At 41.2% G+C, this 20,074-nt stretch overlaps 1 protein-coding gene across 2 annotated transcripts in view; it reads left to right on the forward strand.

Moving 5' to 3' along the window:
* The window catches only part of drp2 (dystrophin related protein 2), a 104,599-nt gene that overhangs the window by 52,620 nt on the left and 31,905 nt on the right, over positions 1-20,074 (forward strand). For both annotated transcript variants that reach the window (XM_085789432.1, XM_085789433.1), the window contains exons 4-9: positions 9,260-9,380; positions 9,936-10,047; positions 11,190-11,346; positions 13,080-13,226; positions 17,902-17,980; positions 19,569-19,629. In XM_085789432.1, the coding sequence (XP_085645558.1) occupies positions 9,260-9,380; positions 9,936-10,047; positions 11,190-11,346; positions 13,080-13,226; positions 17,902-17,980; positions 19,569-19,629 (677 nt within the window). The remainder of the gene's footprint in view (positions 1-9,259; positions 9,381-9,935; positions 10,048-11,189; positions 11,347-13,079; positions 13,227-17,901; positions 17,981-19,568; positions 19,630-20,074) is intronic.

The raw sequence follows: 20,074 nt of genomic DNA on the forward strand, positions 1-20,074 counted from the left end.
AGGGGAAAATGGATCGAGGGCGTGCCCAGGGTCATGTGCTATGGTCTGTGTAATGTGTGTGATGGCTCTGTCATTGAGATCAGAGTGGTTGAGGGAGGGGGGAGGAGAGCGGTTGAGAGGCCAGTTATTTTGGAGGCCGAGCCTGTGAGGTGGGTGGGTGGGTGGGTTTGTTTGTTGTTAAGTGTTTATCCTTCTCAAGAGCAGCAACAAAAGGTTGAGGAAGGAAACCGAGCTCTGGGAGTTTGCAGATAACTGAACGTCTTCACTGGCAGCTTTTGTTGATATCAGAGATGGTGATAAAGGCTGAGCTCATTGTCTACGTCTGAGTCAGGACTAGACAGTTGAAGTTCAGCTGTCATTGGTACCGCTGATAAAGGTGCAGTGTGTGTTGGGATGGCTGGAGAGTAGCTCCTCTCTGCTGAGAAGGAGTGGTCTATTGAATGAACAATGGACATGAAGTTAGAGAAGAGGAATAAATATGCACATTCTGTAATATTTTGACGACTCATCTTGATTTCAGGAAGTGTTTTACTCACTTTTAACCCCGACCTGCATAAATTCATCCAATCAAATGCTCACTTTTGAGTGATGCAGTGAAAGTTGTTGATTTGGTGGAGCGGTTCCTTGTTTACTCATTCAACACAGTCACTCTGACACAACTTATGTCAAGAAAGTGACCGTGCCTAGCGAGTGGTTTCACAGCTACATTTGGCAGGAAAGCCTCTGCTGTTTGCGGGAGCTCTCGACGAGTCCAAGCAGCGACATGGATTCTGCTGAGCCGATCCCATGTGAATCTTACTTAACATGAAACAGCACATAATGAGGAGGTTGTGGCGGTGGAAGCATCTGTGGCAGCAAATGGCGTTGGCATGAGCGTGATCGTCACAGTTATGCCACCTGGCTGTCACAAGAATGACTGTGAAGTACCAGATTTTTGTGTGAATACTAGTGAAACACACAAATGTCCCATAATGTTTTGCTTAGCAGTTGCTGCCTGTATTATCACAAGTAGAATATACCTAGTAGACACTCCCAACATGTTTATTTTTGTTCTCATTTATGGCTGGTTGTCCAACTCTTTATGTTCATAATTATCATGGTGTGTTGCTAGAAAAAGTTTAACCTGTTTGAACTGATGCAGAGTTGTTTGTTATCTCTCCTCAAGATCGGCTGCAGTTTCCATAGTGCGGGTGTGATTGCAGGCCAGCCACATCATGATTTGTAGTGATGCATCTGAATGAATATGATTGGACGTTACTACACAAATGTGAATGGGCCTCTGACTGGAAAGCAAATTGCAAATAACTGGAACCAATTCTGCGATAAAAGCGCTTCTTTAGTCCAGTGCCTGAACTAACATCATCATGCTTCATTTATGGAGCAACATTTATGATTCATTCTGAGTTGTGTTTTTGTCCACTGATCAAGTCAGTTCAATTTTCATTTTTACCAATCCAATGAAATGCAGTTGCTAAAGTGCAAATTGCAACAAAACACGAAGAGCGCTCTATATATTTATAGGATTTGCATATGTGTACATGTATCTGTGTGTAGGTGGTGTGATCTCTGTGATTTTCTGCTGAAATCAATACAATAGTGGTGAGAGTGAGTCAAAACTGTGAAGTCATGGCAACCTAATAACACCATATAGCCCTAAAAAGCTGAGGGGAGCAAATCATTATATACATTATTATTGATAAGTTGTAAATATAAAAAAAAATATTGATTATAGTCACCTTAAGGAAATAAAACTAGACCAGACTGAACAAACTAAAAATTATATTCATTCTTCATAACACATAAAAACGTTGCTCATCCCCCATTACCCCCAAACATCAGTCTTGTTTTTTCAGATCACTCATATTTTCCTTTTCCTAAAGCTAAAAGAAGTAGCTAATCCTCACATTTGTGCAGCTGAAATCACCAAATATTGTAATTTCCTCAGTTAATTCTGATAATCAATTGATTAACTAATTGTTGCACCAGATTGAAGAACAAGGCAGTGGGACACATCTGGATGTTCAGATGAACCCAAAGACTGTGTGTTTCACAGTTGAGCATTTGGCCCCCAGTGATTTCTTTTCTTGTTTTTCAACCAGGCATGTTGACTACATCTTTATCCACAACTGTGGCCTGGGGCATAAGATGCTGCACATACTGCTCACAAACACACAGTCTACACAGCACAGCCTTCATTTTGAAGGTACTCAATAGGCAGGTAAACACTTTGATTAACAGTGAGCCACATGAGGGTAACTGTTTCACCTCAGTTTAATCTTCCTAAATGTTTGACAGTGTGTTTAGCATTCAATAATGACGTGTGTACTGAAAAAAAGGCCAGAAATCAGCTTTTCGGATCAACTCTGCGCACCAAATACTCAATACCACTGAAATTGTGATGCTCTCATTAGCCAGTATAAGCGTATAGAACCGGTTGGCAACTTATTGTAATATTTTTTCAGTGTGAAAGTTCAAGGCTTTAGAGAACATCAGTTAGAGCTGCTGACAGAGGAGTGAGCCACCTCTTTCCCCTTTCAGATAAGTCCTCCATGGTTCAGTGATTTGAACTGGCCTTTAAATCCCTTCAAGGGCTTGTAGTGGATAGCAGGGCACACAGGCCCACAAACTCAGAGGCTGAGACTTCATTGATCGTGGCACAAATCACCACTTGTTTCTCTTTCCAATAAATATTTTTATCCCCACAACAAGAGCAGCGAACTAGTTCTGCCTTTAAAGGCTGGAATCATAATTCGACTTAAATTAGAGGTTGTCAGCTGATTCTGGGGGATGTAGTCAGGAGGCTGAGTGGCACGAGTTCAGCAGAAACGTTGTCTATTCATTTTCCCTCTCACAAACACAAAAGAAAAAACATTTACAGTAGCCCTATACACAAACCCACACACAGGTGTTTCATTTATTTTGTCTTTTCAGGTCTGTGTTGGCGTCTACGCACAGTGAGCAATTGATTCTAGTTTTGTTGCACCTATTATAACAAGAACTGTCTTCTTATAGAAGACCAGGAACAGCTTGTTTAGGATAAATTACAGCAGTGGGAGCTATGACCAAATATCTACTCCTGTTTTTTATTCTTCTTTATTTCTTTGATAATAGAAAGCTTCATCCATATGTTGGCTGGAAGGATACAGATGGAAGTTGAAGAGATTGGAAATCACATTTACATTGTATACATTATCTGATGCATATTTCTGTCCAGTGATGTATCCTCCTTAAAGTTCCCCTATTTTATCTCACGATCTTTCTTGGAATAGCTTTTTGTAACTGGGTTTCTTTGTAACTGAGGTGCTATAATTAAAAAACAAAACAAGTTAAAATTAATACATTACATTGTCTTTTTGAACTATTAATCCTCATTCTGTCATTTTTTTTGTTCAGGCATCAAAACATCATTAAAAAAGCTTCATAAAAAAGATAAATTAATAAACACCTGCAAACAGATGAATATGTGCAGGACTTGAAACCTCTTCAACCACAATGGCTCATAGCTCATTAGCCTCATCTCCTTTTTCATCTTCTTCACTCACTAAATACACATTTGAAACAGGTGCTTTTTGTCTCATGAGAGTTTTCCTGTTTGATTGTTCTCTTTCAAGCCCCTCCTCACCCACACAAGTGTCTCTCATTATTTTGACTGATTGAACCTGCTTTTATGTTGAAGACAAGTGAATCTGTGATGAGGGGTTGACCAAGGACAAAGTTGCCTCACCCTGACGGATGCCACTGAGCTAATGGAGGAGGGGTGTCAGTCACTGAAGGCCAAGTCACACCAGGACTTAAAACAAACTAGAAAATCACAGTGATTAAATTCCAGTGGAACTGCACAGTCAATATATTCACTTGCAGGGATAAAGCAAATTTGTGCGAATTTTCAATTTGAATCAATTTTGACACTCAAATTTGCATTGTTGACCAATAACAAGGTGCTTCTTCACAGAGCTGAGTTTCATTTTGCTCTCCTCTGTCCAAGAATAGTTGACAGTTATGAGACAGGAGCTGATGGTACAAATCACTTTGTATACTGCATGAACTTATTGACATGTTACTGATCCAGCTAATGAGTTTGTCAGTAGACGGTTAGTAGCTTGCTGACATAGAGAACCTACTTGTTGTTCTCCCTTAAATAAACCTTTATTGAAGGAAATTGTGATAAGAATGACGATCCAGGGCAGAACTCGGCTGCTCTGACTGACAGTTCACTTATTTTACCAACTAGGAAGCCTCTGGTCACTTCTTCAACACATACAGATATTCAGTTTTCAAGGGCTTTTACATCATACTTCCTTGATTTAGTACGCTGACAGAATAACTGTGAAGTTTAAAACTGTGTCAGTAGCATTTGTTTTATCACAGAGATCAAAAGAAAATAAATGGGTTTCCTGTGTGTTTAAAAATTCCCACTGGTGGGACGATAACAAAAAAATCCCAGGATGTCACTAAGGGGGGAGAGTCTCCCCACTAAAATCTGTTTTAATTGACATGTTATATAGCTTTGTGTGTGCTGAGTTAGGGCAGACTCTCATAAAGTTGGTACAGACAGGAATTGCCCAGCAGGCAGGTGTGTGTGTGTGTGTGTGTGTGGACCTGTACTGTATTGTGTTACAGTCATACAGATTGTTAACCTGGTCATGTCTCAGTCTTAAAAACCACAAGGAGAATCTGAAGCAGTAGCTAAATCAGAGGGGATAATGTTCCTTTAATTATGGTGTTTGGAATAAAACAATATTGAGCTCCAGTGATATCTAAATACAGAACAATGAAGATTTAAATTAAGGCACGGAAATGTACTTGACGGTGTGTGTGTGTGTGTGTGTGTGTGTGTGTGTGTGTGTGTGTGTGTGTGTGTGTGTGTGTGTGTGTGTGTGTGTGTGTGTGTGTGTGTGAGAATGGTGGAGCCATTAAAATTCACACTCGTTGGATTCTTCCCTCTGTGTGACAGGAAGTATTTGGAAAAGTGCTATACCTGGGATGTTCAGGATGTTCTTTCATTTCCCAGTAAATCACCTCACTTGTGGGTGATGCCAGCTCACAAACTGTGACTAGTGGACATGCACAAACACACACACACACACACAAACACTCTGTAGCCTTCACACATACTCATAATTGGTTCTGTAGCCACTGTGGAGTCTTCCTTTCCACCCTACTTCCAATTTTCTTTCTTGTCAGTTTGTGCTGTATGTATCTCTGGAAGGCGATGTGTATTGACACTGAGAGGTTTGTGACTCCACTCCTCCCAATTAACAGGCCATTGAACAAAAAAAAAAAAAAACACATAGTTGCACTTCTCAGCAGGCTCTGGTTGATTCTCTTCCTGTTCCTCTCCTCTGCTATCGCTGCCGGCTGCGATCCCCTCCAGTGTCACTGCTGAGGAAAACATGAGCCCTTAGAGTTAGGAGGAGTGTCTTCTCCCTATGATTTCCAAAACGGATTTATAGACATTCATTTTTCACGGTTGATCAGAGACGATGTCATCCCCAGGAAGTGTAAGTCAAACTGAATCTAAATATGTGCGTCATGTCTGTCTGTTCAGATTTTGTGTGTCTGAGTGTACGACTGAGTGCAAATCAGGCCACACCAGACAGCAAAACCATAGCAACTAACTTCCTGATGTTTTCATCTCCACCTTGTGCGATATCTTTGTCTCACACCTCTCCTTCAACTCTCCTCACTATTTTGAAAACCTCAGCACTAAGTCATTGTTGGTTCATCATTTAGCTTTCTCTCCTCTCCTCTCCTCTCCTCTCCTCTCCTCTCCTCTCCTCTCCTCTCCTCTCCTCTCCTCTCCTCTCCTCTCCTCTCCTCTCCTCTCCTCTCCTCTCCTCTCCTCTCCTCTCATGTCCCATTTTCAGCACAAGCACGCCTTTATAATCTGAGATGCCTCTGCTTCCCGAGCGTCTGGTCGCTCTAAAACTTTTCCGACAAAGCAGAGAGGGAAATTGCATCCCAGTTTTCTATGGAGAATTAAAGCGTTTTAAGAAATGTGAATTATTGATCTTAAGTGGATTTATTCTGATGTAGTTTTTGTGTGTGGGAGAGCGGGTTCCCTTCGTGCTACATTTTTTTATTCTGTGTGGTTTGGGAGCATGTTTACTGCATGTGTTTTTGGGATGATGATGGTTGAGGGGGGAGTTTTTGGGTGGGAAGATATGTTTTGAGGGTGTTGTGTGTGTTTGGGTGTTGAGATAAGTCAGCGTTTTGGCAACAGGGGGGATTTTGTGAATCTGTAGAAGCTGGAGAATCTTCACTGCCTCTTGCAGAAGGGAAAAATTAAATGAAAATGTATATCCTCCTCTCTCGTCAAAAGGACATTGAGGAGAGAGGACAGTCCATAGGGAGGAGTAGAAAGAATGGCATGTTTAGATGAAGTCAATGAAGTCATTTCCTCCCTAGCCTTCTCTTCTCCATGCATAATGTATCTTAATCTGATCTGAAGGCTTCTCTCTTAATGTTCCTTCAACCAAAGATGAAGCCTCTGAGTGTGAAATTTAGCTGGAATTAAAGTTTTAACATGACAGCTGGCTCAGGGAATCCATGGCTCAGCTCCTCTTTGGGCGGCAAAGCAGCTAAACAGAGGATGGAGAGAATAGAGAGCTGAGGAGGATGAAAAGAGGGCAAAGGAAAGGGAGAGGAAGGAAGCAAGAGGGAGTGAGGATGCGAGGCTGCGGAGGGAATTTGTTTGTGATTATTAGAGAAAGAGAGTGTGAGAGAGGAAGAGGAGGAACGACAGGCAGCAGGTTTTGCTTCATGACCGTTGCACTGGGAATCTTATCTCGTGCCACAGCTCTCCACCGTTACACACTTTTGCATGTTTGCTCATTGCCAGCTTGTGTTTGTTGGCGTTTCACTGGGGGCTTTCTGTTTAACTCCGCTCACTGGGTGTTATCAGGCCTGCTGGGCTCTGGTCCTGGGCTTTTTTCTTTTTTTTTTTTAATAAGCACTGAAACACTGTCACCGCTGCAACCACACAACCCCGCTAATTCCAGCTAGTAATGTAGATTTTCAGCTGAAATTGTAATCTCTTCATACCGTAAGAGGATTGAGGACGCTGGCTTCACCTAAATAAATTACTTTGAGGAGAGGGAATATCCCTGGCATTAATTCACACACCTGCAGTATGTTTTATACAGAACAAAGATTAGTGTAGAAGAATGAAGAAGGTTGACACACTGGCTTTCTTCGAGGCCCTGGGGAGTCTCTGGGTATCTGCTCACTGGAGGAGTAAAAGCGAGCAAGTCTGTGTCTTCTTACATCACCGAGCTCTCGCCTGTAATTTGCATAGGGAGTGCTGCTCAATGTGGACCAGCGGAGCCGGGCTCTCCGGTTAATTGGCTCTTCTGTGTGCGCAGCCCAGCTGACCAGTACTCCCAGTAGAGTTGGTCTCCCATTGTGCCCTGGGCTTTCAGCACAACCAGACAGCCATGGAATCTCATGTGGTCCTGCCAGCAGATCAGTCTTGTGTGTATGTATGTATGTATGTATGTATGTATGTGGGTCCAGTGATATCTATGGAAAACCCACGTATACAGTGAGGGCAATTTTCTCTCATGGGTGGCTTCTGGTCTCTCATGTGTGTTAAAAGTTGAAAACACGCTCTTGCTCAGTTGAATACACTGCTGCTTGCTGCTACAGTTTCAGTGATTATTCACAAAGATGGACATTTTATGGCTTAGATCAAACTTATTGTCAGATTTCACAAAGATGTCTACGATGTGTCTGTTGCACAGAACTCTCAGTCTTAATACTAATTTGACGTGGACTAAAAAACATGGTCGACAGAGCAACATATTGATATTTCCTCCAGTTGCCGGACGAAGTGCAGAACAACACAGGAATGAGTCAGTGCACCTAGTTACTGTATGTGGTCTCCCTTCACTTTCTCATTATTTGATTCACGATAAGCAAGAAAACCACAAATTCTAAGCCACATGCTTCCCTCTTTGTTGTCATTTTGTGCCACCGGCCAGCAGGAGCCACGGTTACTATGGAAACATGGCTCTTGGTTCAGAGTTGGCAAAGTTTTTTGGCTTAAAATCTGTCAGTTTTTATTCTTTTCCAATCTAATGTCCATTAGACTGATCTAGAGCCATTTTAAGTCATTTTGTGAAACTAGCCCCCTGCTTTTTGACAGTTATGGTGACTAAATGTAGATAAAGTTTGTCAAACTTTGGGCTGATGAAGATGAATCATTTCAAAGGCTCCAAATAATGCAGTCTGTTTTTTGTTTTTCTTGGGGCAAAATCATGAGGGAAAATCAACTGTCAATCAACTTAAAAGTCTCAGAACATCTTTTAGTGTTACTGTTTGCCAGGTATTTTCTCTCAGATGGTCATTAGTCACCGGTGATTCATCACTTGAAGAAGACCAATGAAAACGCCACTGCAGGATGTGAATTGAAGTCAGGCGTAAACTCCTATTTGTTCTTGTTAGCAGCCAGGGCGTGTTGTGAATCACTGAGATTTACAGATAAATGGAGGCTGAATCAAGTCAGATTTATTTATACAGCTCAAGAAACACGGTGTTAGTCTTAGAGGTTTTACAATCTGTACAACATGTTGTGCATCACCTTTTATCCTTTTAGACCCTATGAAGAAAAACACTATATTCAAATTATGTTAGATCAATGTAACACCTTTTACAGTAAATGAATATGCACACATGCTGTCAATGTTCTGTACATGCTGCAGTGCTTTTCAGTTTTCCATCATATATGAACTTGTACTCGGGGATCATGGAATTTGTAATTAGACAGTTGTTTGAGGGATGCTTTCTAATGATAAAGCTGGACGATTTGGTGTTGTTTTTGACAAGGACTGATCTCATGTAGTTGTTTTCATTATCAGTTATCCTGGTGATTACTTCTGAATGACTCATTTTAATTGTTTTGTTTTTTTAAAGTGTGAAAAATGTTCATCAAAATCGCCCATAGCTCAAAGTGATGTTCGATATTCAATATGCAATTTTAACCAATCCTCATATACTGTAGGAGCTGTGTATAGAAATTAGTTTAATTAGTTGAACAACATCCATTAACCAAAATTGTTGTCCATTAACTTGTCCCATTGTTTCACAACGTCCATGTTAGACCAGGTTCTTTCAATTTGAGAGGTGGGCACAGGTTCAGTCGAGCCCCTGACTCAGCCTCCTCTTTCGAGAACCCAGCAATTCACTCTGGAAACAGCCTTTACTCTTCACTCTCTTCCACTCGGCAACACTTCCCCCTCTCCTGTTTGTCTCCCGGCAGGCGTTCATGGAGGATGTCAAGTCTCGCGGGCCCTTCATCTACTCCGTGTTGGAGTCTGCCCAGGCCTTTCTGGCTCAGCACCCCTTCCAGGAGCCAGAGGAGACCCTGACCGATGGAAAAGGTCTGCTCTCTTCGTACTCTGTGCCAACTGCTGCGCCAGCCAAAATATCCCGCTCACAAACTGCCTCAGCTGATCCCCAGAGTTAATTTGGTTGGACCCATGCAGGTGAAATTTTCCATTAGTAGTTATTAGTAGTGATCCGTCCTCTGGTGTCACACTGAGTTTAGGGAAAGCGTTCAGGTCGGGACCAATTACCTCGAGTTCAGCAGCTCTACAGTACCTTCTGCTCAGATCAATAATACAGTAAGCTCTGCAGTTTTTCTGCCCACACGTCCTCTTCATAATGTTTGCCTCTCACCACTGGATGCTCACCGGGGGGAAACTCTAAAGCAGTAAACTTTACTGTGTTCGCCTTGTTCTCTAACTTGTTTAAGCCCCCTTCCTCCACACCATGTTTCTCCAATCATAGCTCTTCTCTTTCTCTGACCCTTGACCCCTGTGTCCTCCTCTCCACACTGTTACCCCTCTGCCTCATCTATTTCTCAACTTCCTCCTTGGCACCTTCATCCTCTTTACCCTGTGTGGCCCTGTCTAACCTTTTACCGCCCTCTCCAGAGGTGTCTCCACGCCGGCGGATCTTAAATGTGAGTCGCTCAGTATGGAAGCAGGCGAACGTGGCCAGTGACCTGTGGGAAAAGCTGACGGCACGCTGTGTGGACCGCCACAGGTCAGGCACTTTTCCTTACATTGTGTTTGTCCTGCTCAGATTATGTGTGGTTTCTGCAGTGATGGAGGTTAAATTGACTTTTCCAGTGGCTGCTATACTTCATACTTCTAGTGCACTACAACTGTGGGAATGACTCTGTGCTATTGGCACCTAGTTGGCACCTCTTATCACATTTCAAATGTCTATGAGCTGATAGCAGTTCCACCAAAGAGACATTTCACCTGTTTTTTGAATAATTGATCAATGAAGTCTGACAAAAAGAAAACACAAAACAAAACAAAACACCACCTGCTCAATCATCTCTCGACCCTGCAGGCTTATTCTGTGACCCTTTAAATAATGAAAAATGCTGCTCACATAATGTGAATGTCAAATATAATGATATCATTTCCAGTAGAATGAATACTTTATTCATGTTTTGTTGACTACATATTTGTATATTTACTTATATACGACAGGTAAAGCAAGTTTCTTGTGTCTCTGGATGTAGCTTGAATTCAGATTTAATGATACACCTGTCAATAGTTGAAAGACTGAGTCAATAATTTATTCACTGTTTGCAGTATACTTCTTATTTATCTATAGATTTTTATTTGTATGATTTAGCCATATGTAACTGGAGAGAAAAGGAGGATGAGAAGTGTATGTGTGAGGGGAAAAACATACATATTTGTTGCAAAATTAAATAAAAAATAAAATGTTTTTGGAAAGGTTTTACTATACATCAGAAATATGCCCATAACTTTTATAACTCCAAAGTTGAATATTATTTCTCTCTTGCATTCATCTGTAATGTAGTTATGCAACAATGCATTACACATAATACAATTACCATAACGTGATTACAAGATTTGGCAGCATAATCCATTACAGAAGCAATTAGAAAAACACATTTATCAAGTTTTAGATCATTGGACATTCTGCTTACCTTTTAGAATATTAAAATGTTTTTTTTTTCCAGGGAGAGACATTTCAGATAGTGAAATGTTGTTATAGAAATGTGCACACAGCATATGGCCCTCCTGAAATTATGTCTGGAAATCTGAATGCATTATGTATGTGAATGCTGTTACTTGCATTAGCCCCACATTGTGATGGTGCAGGTATAGTTAAAATGAATTGCATTTTCAATATGACTTCAGGCACATGGAGAGGACGTTAGAGCGGCTTCTCCAGATCCAGGCGGCAATGGAGGAGCTGGCAGTGGCCCTGGAGCAGGCAGAGGGGGTGAGAGACGCCTGGGAGCCTGTGGGAGACCTCTTCATTGACTCTCTGCAGGACCACATAGATGCCACAAAGGTAGATAAACACAGAGCACCCACAGCCTTTTTCTTTATCTCTCTTAAACACACACACACACACACACTTGCACACACAGAAACATTATCATGAATCCCAAATATAAATTGGTTTTACCTGTTGAGTAACTTAATTGCCTCTGGTGAGATAATCTCTTCTGGCTAACCCTAGCCCACACACACTGTGACACTTTGACACATTATAAACAAACATCAAAATAGAAACATCCTTTTGAATCACTTAAAAACCAGAAGTGATACATCACTCTGGGATTAATGGGAGATCTGTATCTGTTGCTTTAAAATGTTTGTTTTGGTTGCCCATGTGCGCTTCCCTGTTTGCGGGTCGTGATGTGACAGATGATGACAAGGACATGGTACTTCAATCTCACGCAGGGAGATGGCAGAGGCTACAATCCTCAGTTGAATGTTGTTAAACAAATGACAGGTCATTGGTTTAGTCATTATGGAGTGCCGAGTGCCGCTGCTGCCTGTAATTGCGTGGCACTGTTCATTAGAAGTGAGGGCACTTCACAATAATCATGTCACTGTTTGGACTCCTGTCACAGCCACCACATGTTCGACTCAGTCTTTAGGGCAGAGTTGTCACTTGGCCTCATCTGTCCTCCCTCACTCACTGACGCTTAACATGTAGACACATGGATGCATGTAAACAGGCCAGAGTCAAGCACACATTAAGCACATGTGTGTGCTATACTGTACATATTGGACTGTTAATTACTTTTTTTAAATGGTTGCAAATTAATTTTCTGTTGAGTGGCTGATTGATAAATTGTGTCAGATCTTCACTCTTTAGTTCATGAGTAATATATAATCCATAATTTTAAACAGGAAATCTGTCCTAGATTTCAGCAATATTTATTAGCTGGAGTTGATTTTAAATTATTTTTTACATGAATTCACATGACTGTCATTCAAGTTGCACCCTGAGGAAGGAAAACAGGGACATAATCCCCAAAAACATGTGACTTCAGGCTGTCCTAGGGCTGAGTTCGCTGCCATGTAGCTCACTAGTTTCCAACGGTGCATAATATTTCTCACAACCCAATCTTTTATTTATGTAATAAAGATATTGTTTTCTTGTAGAATTCTTTAGACATACTATAAGTTAGCTCAGCTACAGTGTGGCACTGTGGAGCTTTGCAAACGTCAACAGCAGAAGTTTTCACACACTAAAAGGAATTTTTAAAACGTGATTACATCCGCCCACCAGTGCAAATTTGATTTGTAAATAGACCAGCATGTGCATGCCTGAGCTGCCCACGCACTCACATTCTGTAATTGTTGCAGTATATCCTGAGGTAGACACAGTTTGCTGTATAAATTTCATTATTTTCCTCTTTGTTCACATTTACAATCGACTATGAACAGAAGCTGCTTCTCATCCAATATCATTACATAATATTTTCTCTTTGATTTAGGAAGTTAATAAATCGTTGCTGCCAGGAGCTTCTAAAGCAGAGCTGAAAACTGCAGTGGATTACGTTTCTATTGATTTTAGTTATTTACATAATCTGAATGGAGTTTTGTCCAGACTGGATATTTGTGCTGCTCTCTTTCCCCACCTCTGCTTGATCTTTTTCTGGTATAAGATTTTTTTTTATATATATTTCATCTGGCTCTCTATCTCTCTCATTTATTCCACTGCTCTTTTTTCCATGCTCCTCTCTCTGCCCCTTTTGCTCCTCCTATCACTCTCTCGTTCTGCTGCAGTTATTTAAGGAGGAGCTGACCCAGGTTAAGGAGGGCATGAAGCACATCAATGATCTGGCCCACCAGCTGGCAATCTCTGACGTCCACTTGTCAATGGAGAATGCCCGCGCCCTGGAGCATCTCAACAGCAGATGGAAAGTGCTTCAGGTAGGGTTCACTGCCGGGGCTGTGCTGTGTGTTTGACATTGTCAGCATCAAATTGAAGGGAGGCCTTAAAGAGTAGTGTTACATTTGCCCTAATGTAAAATATGAGTTTATATTATGAATGTTACCAACCCCTCAGGTTTACAACTGTTTGATGTCTGCTTGGGCCTGTGAAGGACAGTGGTTTGTTTTGGGAGATGAATGAAGGTTAATATTGGTGACGAGAAGCTCTCCAGCCACAACAATGTTGCTCACATTTAAATGCAGACTGCACAGATTTGGAAATTTTTGCCATTATTGGGTAAAAGTCACTATAAGATCACATGAAATAAAGATCTCAAGTTTCTTAAACCTCATACCACCAGGACACCATGTTTTGAGTTAGTTTTCCTACAGTGCCACTACACCTGTTCATCTCAGTTAATTTCAAATCAATTAAGGTGTTATTCATTATGTTTTATAAGCCATCACGGTGCATGGAAATGAAAAAAGAGGATGCCTTGAATGGTACACAAAATTCACTTAACACCTCTATGAAGCATGGTTTGTGAAGGTACATAAAGCAAAAGTTATTTGTAGTTAATCACATTTAACCATACGGTCTGTTAACATAACACATGGCCGGCAAAGGTGGTTATGAGGGCGTGAGGGGAGATTTACAGAGGTTTATCTCAGTTGCTGAACCTGTGGTAAAAAATGAGCGGACAGCCAGCTCCAGGCTCAAATGTCTGACATCAGCTTGTGGAAAGAATATCTGTGTTGTGGACAAAACATTAGCAGCTCCATCATCCTGGTTCAGATCCTACCCAACAGTTTGTCTCCATCAGCTTCCTCAAGTCTCCCACATCCCTCCTTTTTCTTTCTTTATCATTAATATTTAAAATATTTAAATACATATTAAGATGGACCTCAATCTCTGGTTAAAGTAACACCAGTGACTGTCATTAGTCTCTCCAGCATTTTACTGCAGCTGCCACAGTAACAGACAGTAACACACAGGTTATTTATAGTGAAGCAGCTGCAGCAAGTATTACGATTTACTTCATATTGTAGTAAACTCACAGTCAAATATTATGGGCTTGTTTCCTAACAAACGTTTTTTTTTTTTTAATCACTTTCCCTTGTGGTTGTCATTTGTAACATAATAGTTACACAAACTATACATAACTGATCAAATAGTTGTGTAGAGTCGTTGCTCAAGCTAGATCTTTAGTATTTCTATTAAAAGTTAATGTAAGAAAAGCAGTCGAGATGAATGAATGATGAAAATGTAATGAAAACTGCGCGCTGACATGAATGCATCCAGGGCACTTACAGTAAAGCCTCTTAAAAATTTCAAAAATAAAGTGTCTCAGATTCATTGAACTGAACTTGCCCTTGATGCTTTACTGGAGGTATGGATGCATTAACCAGTGAGCTTTACCACAACTCTGAAGTGTGTAACCTCCAAGCTTAGGCTGCGTCCTCCATCAGCAACCTCTGTGGCACTCCTACAAGCACAACAAACCCCACTCAGCCTTCCCCACACCTCACGAGAGAACACCCTGTTCCCATCAGATAACCTTCATGACACCTTCCCAGCTTGTCGCCCGTCGACTTGTCATGATGTTTTTTAATTGCCACTCTAGCCTCGCCTCTTCTCTCTCTCTCTCTCTTTAGAGTCAATAGGATTCCTTCAACACTTCTCACAGATGAGTTTCTGGTATTAACTTTGTACACTTGATGAAGTTGTCCAGAATGGAATAGTTCATGAGGATAAAAGACAGCAACAAAACAGAGAAGATCAGCATAGACGGACTAACTGTGGGTTTATACCAGGGTTTTTCTGTGCGCTCTTGAATAAAGATAATTCTTTTAGCTAAGCCTCTGTCATCTGAATGAAACCTGTCGGATTATTTGTAGCAATTTATCACAGCTAGACCGAGTTGCATGCCAGAGCTTTCAGAAATTAGCTGAAGTCCAGTCTGAAATATCTTAACACCAAGTACTGTATTAATTGGAGTGTTATACAGACATTTATTACCCCAACTGGATATATTTGAATGACTTCCCTGACTTTTCTTTAGCGTCATCATGAGTCTCAAGTACTGTATGTTGTTTTAAAAGCTGATTACAGACATTCATTTCCCCCTCAGGGTAAATTGTTGTAAATTGTTTTTTATCAGCACATTTCCATTGTGCTGATACTGCATAGTGATCATATACGAGAAGTGGCAAAAAAAGTGTCCTGAAACCTCCACACAAAAAATACAGTTCCTTTTGGATGCGTTGATGATACACACTATGGTCCCACAATGTACACCTCTTTTTTTTTCTTTTTATTACAGTGAAGTTTAAAGAACTGTTGCTTTCCAAAGCTGCAGTTTGACTGACATCTGACACTTATTGTGACAATTCCTGTCAGTATAAAATGGTGAAGTATTTATTTATTAATTTATCTATTTCAGTTATGTTTTTTGGAGCATTTTTATGCCCTTTTTTTGATCGTCACAGTTGAGAGACTGGAATATATAAACCAAGCAGGGGGTAAGTTTCTTTTACACCCATGTGGAGTGTGATTTAACCCCACAACGGGTCACACCAGATATGTTCATATGTTTGTTTACTAACAGATAATCTGATCATTAATATGCAGTACATCATATTTAGAATTAGTAAATGGTGTGGATTTTGGGGCACAGCTTGTTAAAAGGCTGTTGAAGCTTCTTGTGTTTATTTCAAGCTGTGCTGATCCTTTTTCAGGCCGCTCGTTTGACCAAAATGAAACATGTTCAAGTGCTTATTGCTCAAACACCAGCAAGGTACTTCTCATCCATTACAACAGGAAGACTTTTTTTCTGTGTGGGATGGAACAAGCTCACATATAAATAGAAACATCTGTCAGTCCTATTTTTATACACATCAGTAGTCTACCTTCTCTCTGTTTCAATTAAAATGTCTGAAAGTATTTCTTTCACAAGGGTTATGATGCATAGGGGAGCTTAAGTGATCGTTAAAAGCATTCATAAATCTCCAGTAAAACACTTTCTGGAGCCTGAATTATCAAGGAGGGATCAGATACAAATTGCCACCGCAGTCCCATGTACTTTAGGAAAGGATTGTTGGGGCTCATTACACATTCTTTTTCAGAGAGAGCAACCTAGAAAGAACAGAAATTGAGGCTCATCTTGCGACTCAGTGATGTCCCTTTGCGTTGGAGGTAGAAAGAGTCTTCATGAAAAAGTCCTCTTACGGGATAATTCTGCTAAATCTTTGATGCATGATGTGTTCTTCAGTAAGCACTCTGGTCTTTGATTCAGGAAGGAAGTGAGTCTCGAATCCCCCCCCCACCCCCCTGATGATCAGCATTGTTAAAAAAGGCTTTTAGTTTTCATAGTCACCAGGAGATCTTGGACCAGTCTGTGATATCACCAAGGCCCAAGTGATGTATTTCAGTGGCAGGCGTAGCAAATGCTTTCAGGGTGGGGGTGTAGGGGGTGGATCGAGGAGAAGCAAACTTTTCTGTATACCTCAGCTGTCCTCATGCTGCCTCACACCTTGGACAATCTGCTGTCTCTGTCACCCACATTAATTAATTTCAGCGCGATAAGATGCACCGACCTGACATCTTGTGTGAAAGCAGGCAGAATGGAGGAACCTTTTTCTTTGCCCCTCTCTGTGTCCCATTTCTCTCTTAATTAAAATGATAAATGCTAAATCCCAGCAACATCCTGCGCCCTGTTGATTTTGGCTTCTCCGACGCCGGCAAAAATGTATTTCCAAATTTGATTTGCTCATATTTGTCGATCATGGATAATTCAGTCATTTGTCTTCCTTATGGCAGCCCAAATTGCCTGTATAACAAATAGATTGCACAACACCGCACAGTTGGCAGTAACATCTCCACAGCAAAATGACAGTACTCTTTATTAGTCCCTACCAATTTAAATCACGCTTCAGATTATATTGTTTTATTTTCCGCTGAGGGAGCAATGATATGTGTAGACTGAGAAATGTTAACTTAATACATCAAACTTCTCACATCATGACTCACTCTCTGTGCTTCTCTTTGAAGTCTGTAAAGACCCCTCAAATTTTCTTCTTTTCCTCACTCTCCTCATCTGTCTCTCCGTACCTCACTCTGAGTGGATTTACCTCCCATTGTTTGAGGACGTTTCAAACATCCAGCTGACAATGATTCATGTGCCAAATCCAATACATTTCAAATAAACCAGGATTAGACAAACTAAATCCCATTTGGAGGGGAATAAAACTGATGTGAAATGCTTTTACAAAGGCAGTAGCAAACTTAATTTTGTCAACTCAGTCTCCATGGTTATTGACGTGACACACGTGAGGCTGTGTAACCCTCCCCTCTCTCTCATTCCTTCATATTTTCCGGCAGCTCTTTTCCACAGCGATAGTGCAACCAGGAGCCGTTGTCCTCGTTTCAACGAAATTTATTATTTTGCAATCTCCGTCTTCATTTCCTACCTGCTGCTCTTCAAAGGCTTTCAAAGTCCTTCAAGAGGGGCAGCAGAGGAAAAAGACATAATTTATATTCTGCAGTTAACTAATGGAGGAGAAGCAGGTGGTCTGATCCGTCTGCATCTCTATTGTGGGGATTTGTGGTGGAGAGGGATGAACAGCGTGATTCCCTTTGATTTAACTCTGCGTGTGTGTGTGTGTGTGTCTTCAGGGGTCCATAGAGGAGCGGCTGAAGCAGCTCCAGGATGCACATAGAGACTTTGGCCCTGGATCGCAGCACTTCCTTTCCAGTAAGAGCCCTCTTCTGCTATTTGAAGTTGGTACCTCATGTCGCACCAATCTGCACCATGCGGTGCCAAGGCAGCGTCTTTAAGTGTAGAAGGGTCGGGATGAAAAGAAGGTTAGGTATAAGACAGGTTGGTGGTGGTGAGGCTGTAAAACACTTCCTGTGCTTGTGTTTGTGCTTGTGTGTTTATTAGTATTTGGGTTACAGATGGAGCTGGCAGGCGTTATTCATCTGTCTTCATCAGTTCCAGCTCACTGTTGCGATAAGCATCCCCAGTGATGCTCATCACAACAGTCATTGCTCTCATTTGAGCACAGATACATGTTTGTGAATTCTGTCTTTTCCTTTACCTGCTGCTCTTCAAAGTGCACAGAGCAGGGGGCGGGGTAGCAGGGGGGCTGACAAATGTGATTGCCTTTGCCTAGTTTAAACTGATGAAGAAGTGCAAAGGCTGTGTGTGGCGGGGCACTCTGCAAGTGTATCTGAAGCCGTGCTGTGTGTTTCCAGAGTCCTCACCAACCCCATCCAGTTTTACTGCTGTCACGCTGGCTCAGAAATGCCACACTTGGGCTTATATAGCATTATTCCACTGCCACCGCAGCCCACTGCACTCTGCAGGAACGTCTGGATGTACTGTGTTTCTTTTTATGCTCCAAAATGCCTTTATTTTGTTTAAATAGCAAGCTGTAAAATGCTATAGAGCACACTGTACTCATTGTGCATCGGTAGATGGTATGTAACCAAGTACTTTTACATAAGTACTGTATTTCATTACTATTTTAAGAACTTGTACTTTACTGAACCACATCCATTTAGTGCTACTTTACTCAATTTCAGGGAGAAATGTATTTTTTACTCCTCTATAAATTTATGTATATTTGTCTGGCTCAGTGTCCTTGTCATGTTCCAGATCTCTGTAAGTTGTTTTCCCTCTGAACTTCTGAATCAATTTCATTTAAATTTCAAACTGCTTTAGGTCAGAGAGGGCTGAATCAAACCTAAAAATGGGCCAATTTGCCAAAATGTTGAACTATCCCTTTAGGTTGAGGACTAAATGAAGCCACTACTAAAATATAATGTAATGTAAAATAAATAATACATCATGCTATTCCAGTCTTCTGCTTTAATACGGTAGCCTACTACTGGTTTTACAAGTCTACTTCAATCTTTGAATGTGTACGTAAGCAGATCAGGAAGATACAGTTCTGCATTGTGCCAATACAATAATAGACAACGTGTGTGTGGTTGCCTTTGTAATTCCTCTGGACCAGTGTATTTGCGTCCTGTTTCTTCCAGTTCAGTCTGTCCTCTTTGATCCTCAGCTGAACCTCCCGTGGTTAAAACGCTGCTCTAACCCCCATCTCGCCGACTCCCCCACACTCCCCGTATTCTATTAGGCCGTGCCAAACAAACCGATGCCCTGTGGAAACTCGACACAATAGACCTATCCCTTTGGCTTTACTGCACCTGTAGTACACCATGGCAGCTCTGTTAAGAAGATCTGAATGGACACGGTGTCTGGACACACTGTCAGGGACATTGTGCACATTGGCTCTTTTTGAAACTGATTTTGTTTCTGTGTGTTTACGCAGGTTCAGTGCAGATACCATGGGAGCGTGCCATCTCGCCAAACAAAGTGCCCTACTACATCAAGTAAGTGCAACTTCACGGTCAAGGTCTGCAGTGTGAGGATGTATGTGCATTTTCCATGGCAGGTTAGGAGCCTTTTTTTTTTCTTTTTTTTTTTTTAAAAGGGGGTTTTGTTATTTCTGTGAGACAGCGCATGAGTCATTGTGTGTCTGGGAAGATTATTGATTACATTCTTTTTCCCTATAGATTAACTTTGACCATAATTTCCTCCCCATAATTTCCTGCAGTATTATTAGGAATCTATTAGTGTGACTGATGGGCATAATTTCTTTATTTTTTTCCAGTTGTGACTTCCCAATGGAACAGCTTCAGATGGTGCACTTTCATCAATAGCGAGGGGTCGTGCTTCATGCTTTAAGAGCACAAACAATACCATAGTGGGGCTTTTTTTAATCAATAGTCCATGATAAATGAAGGTCTATTACAGCACATGTTATCTATTTATTTT

The sequence above is a fragment of the Trachurus japonicus genome, chromosome 10, assembly GCF_045865225.1.
Source record: "Trachurus japonicus isolate A0001 chromosome 10, Traja_1.0".
Taxonomy (NCBI): Eukaryota; Metazoa; Chordata; class Actinopteri; order Carangiformes; family Carangidae; genus Trachurus; species Trachurus japonicus.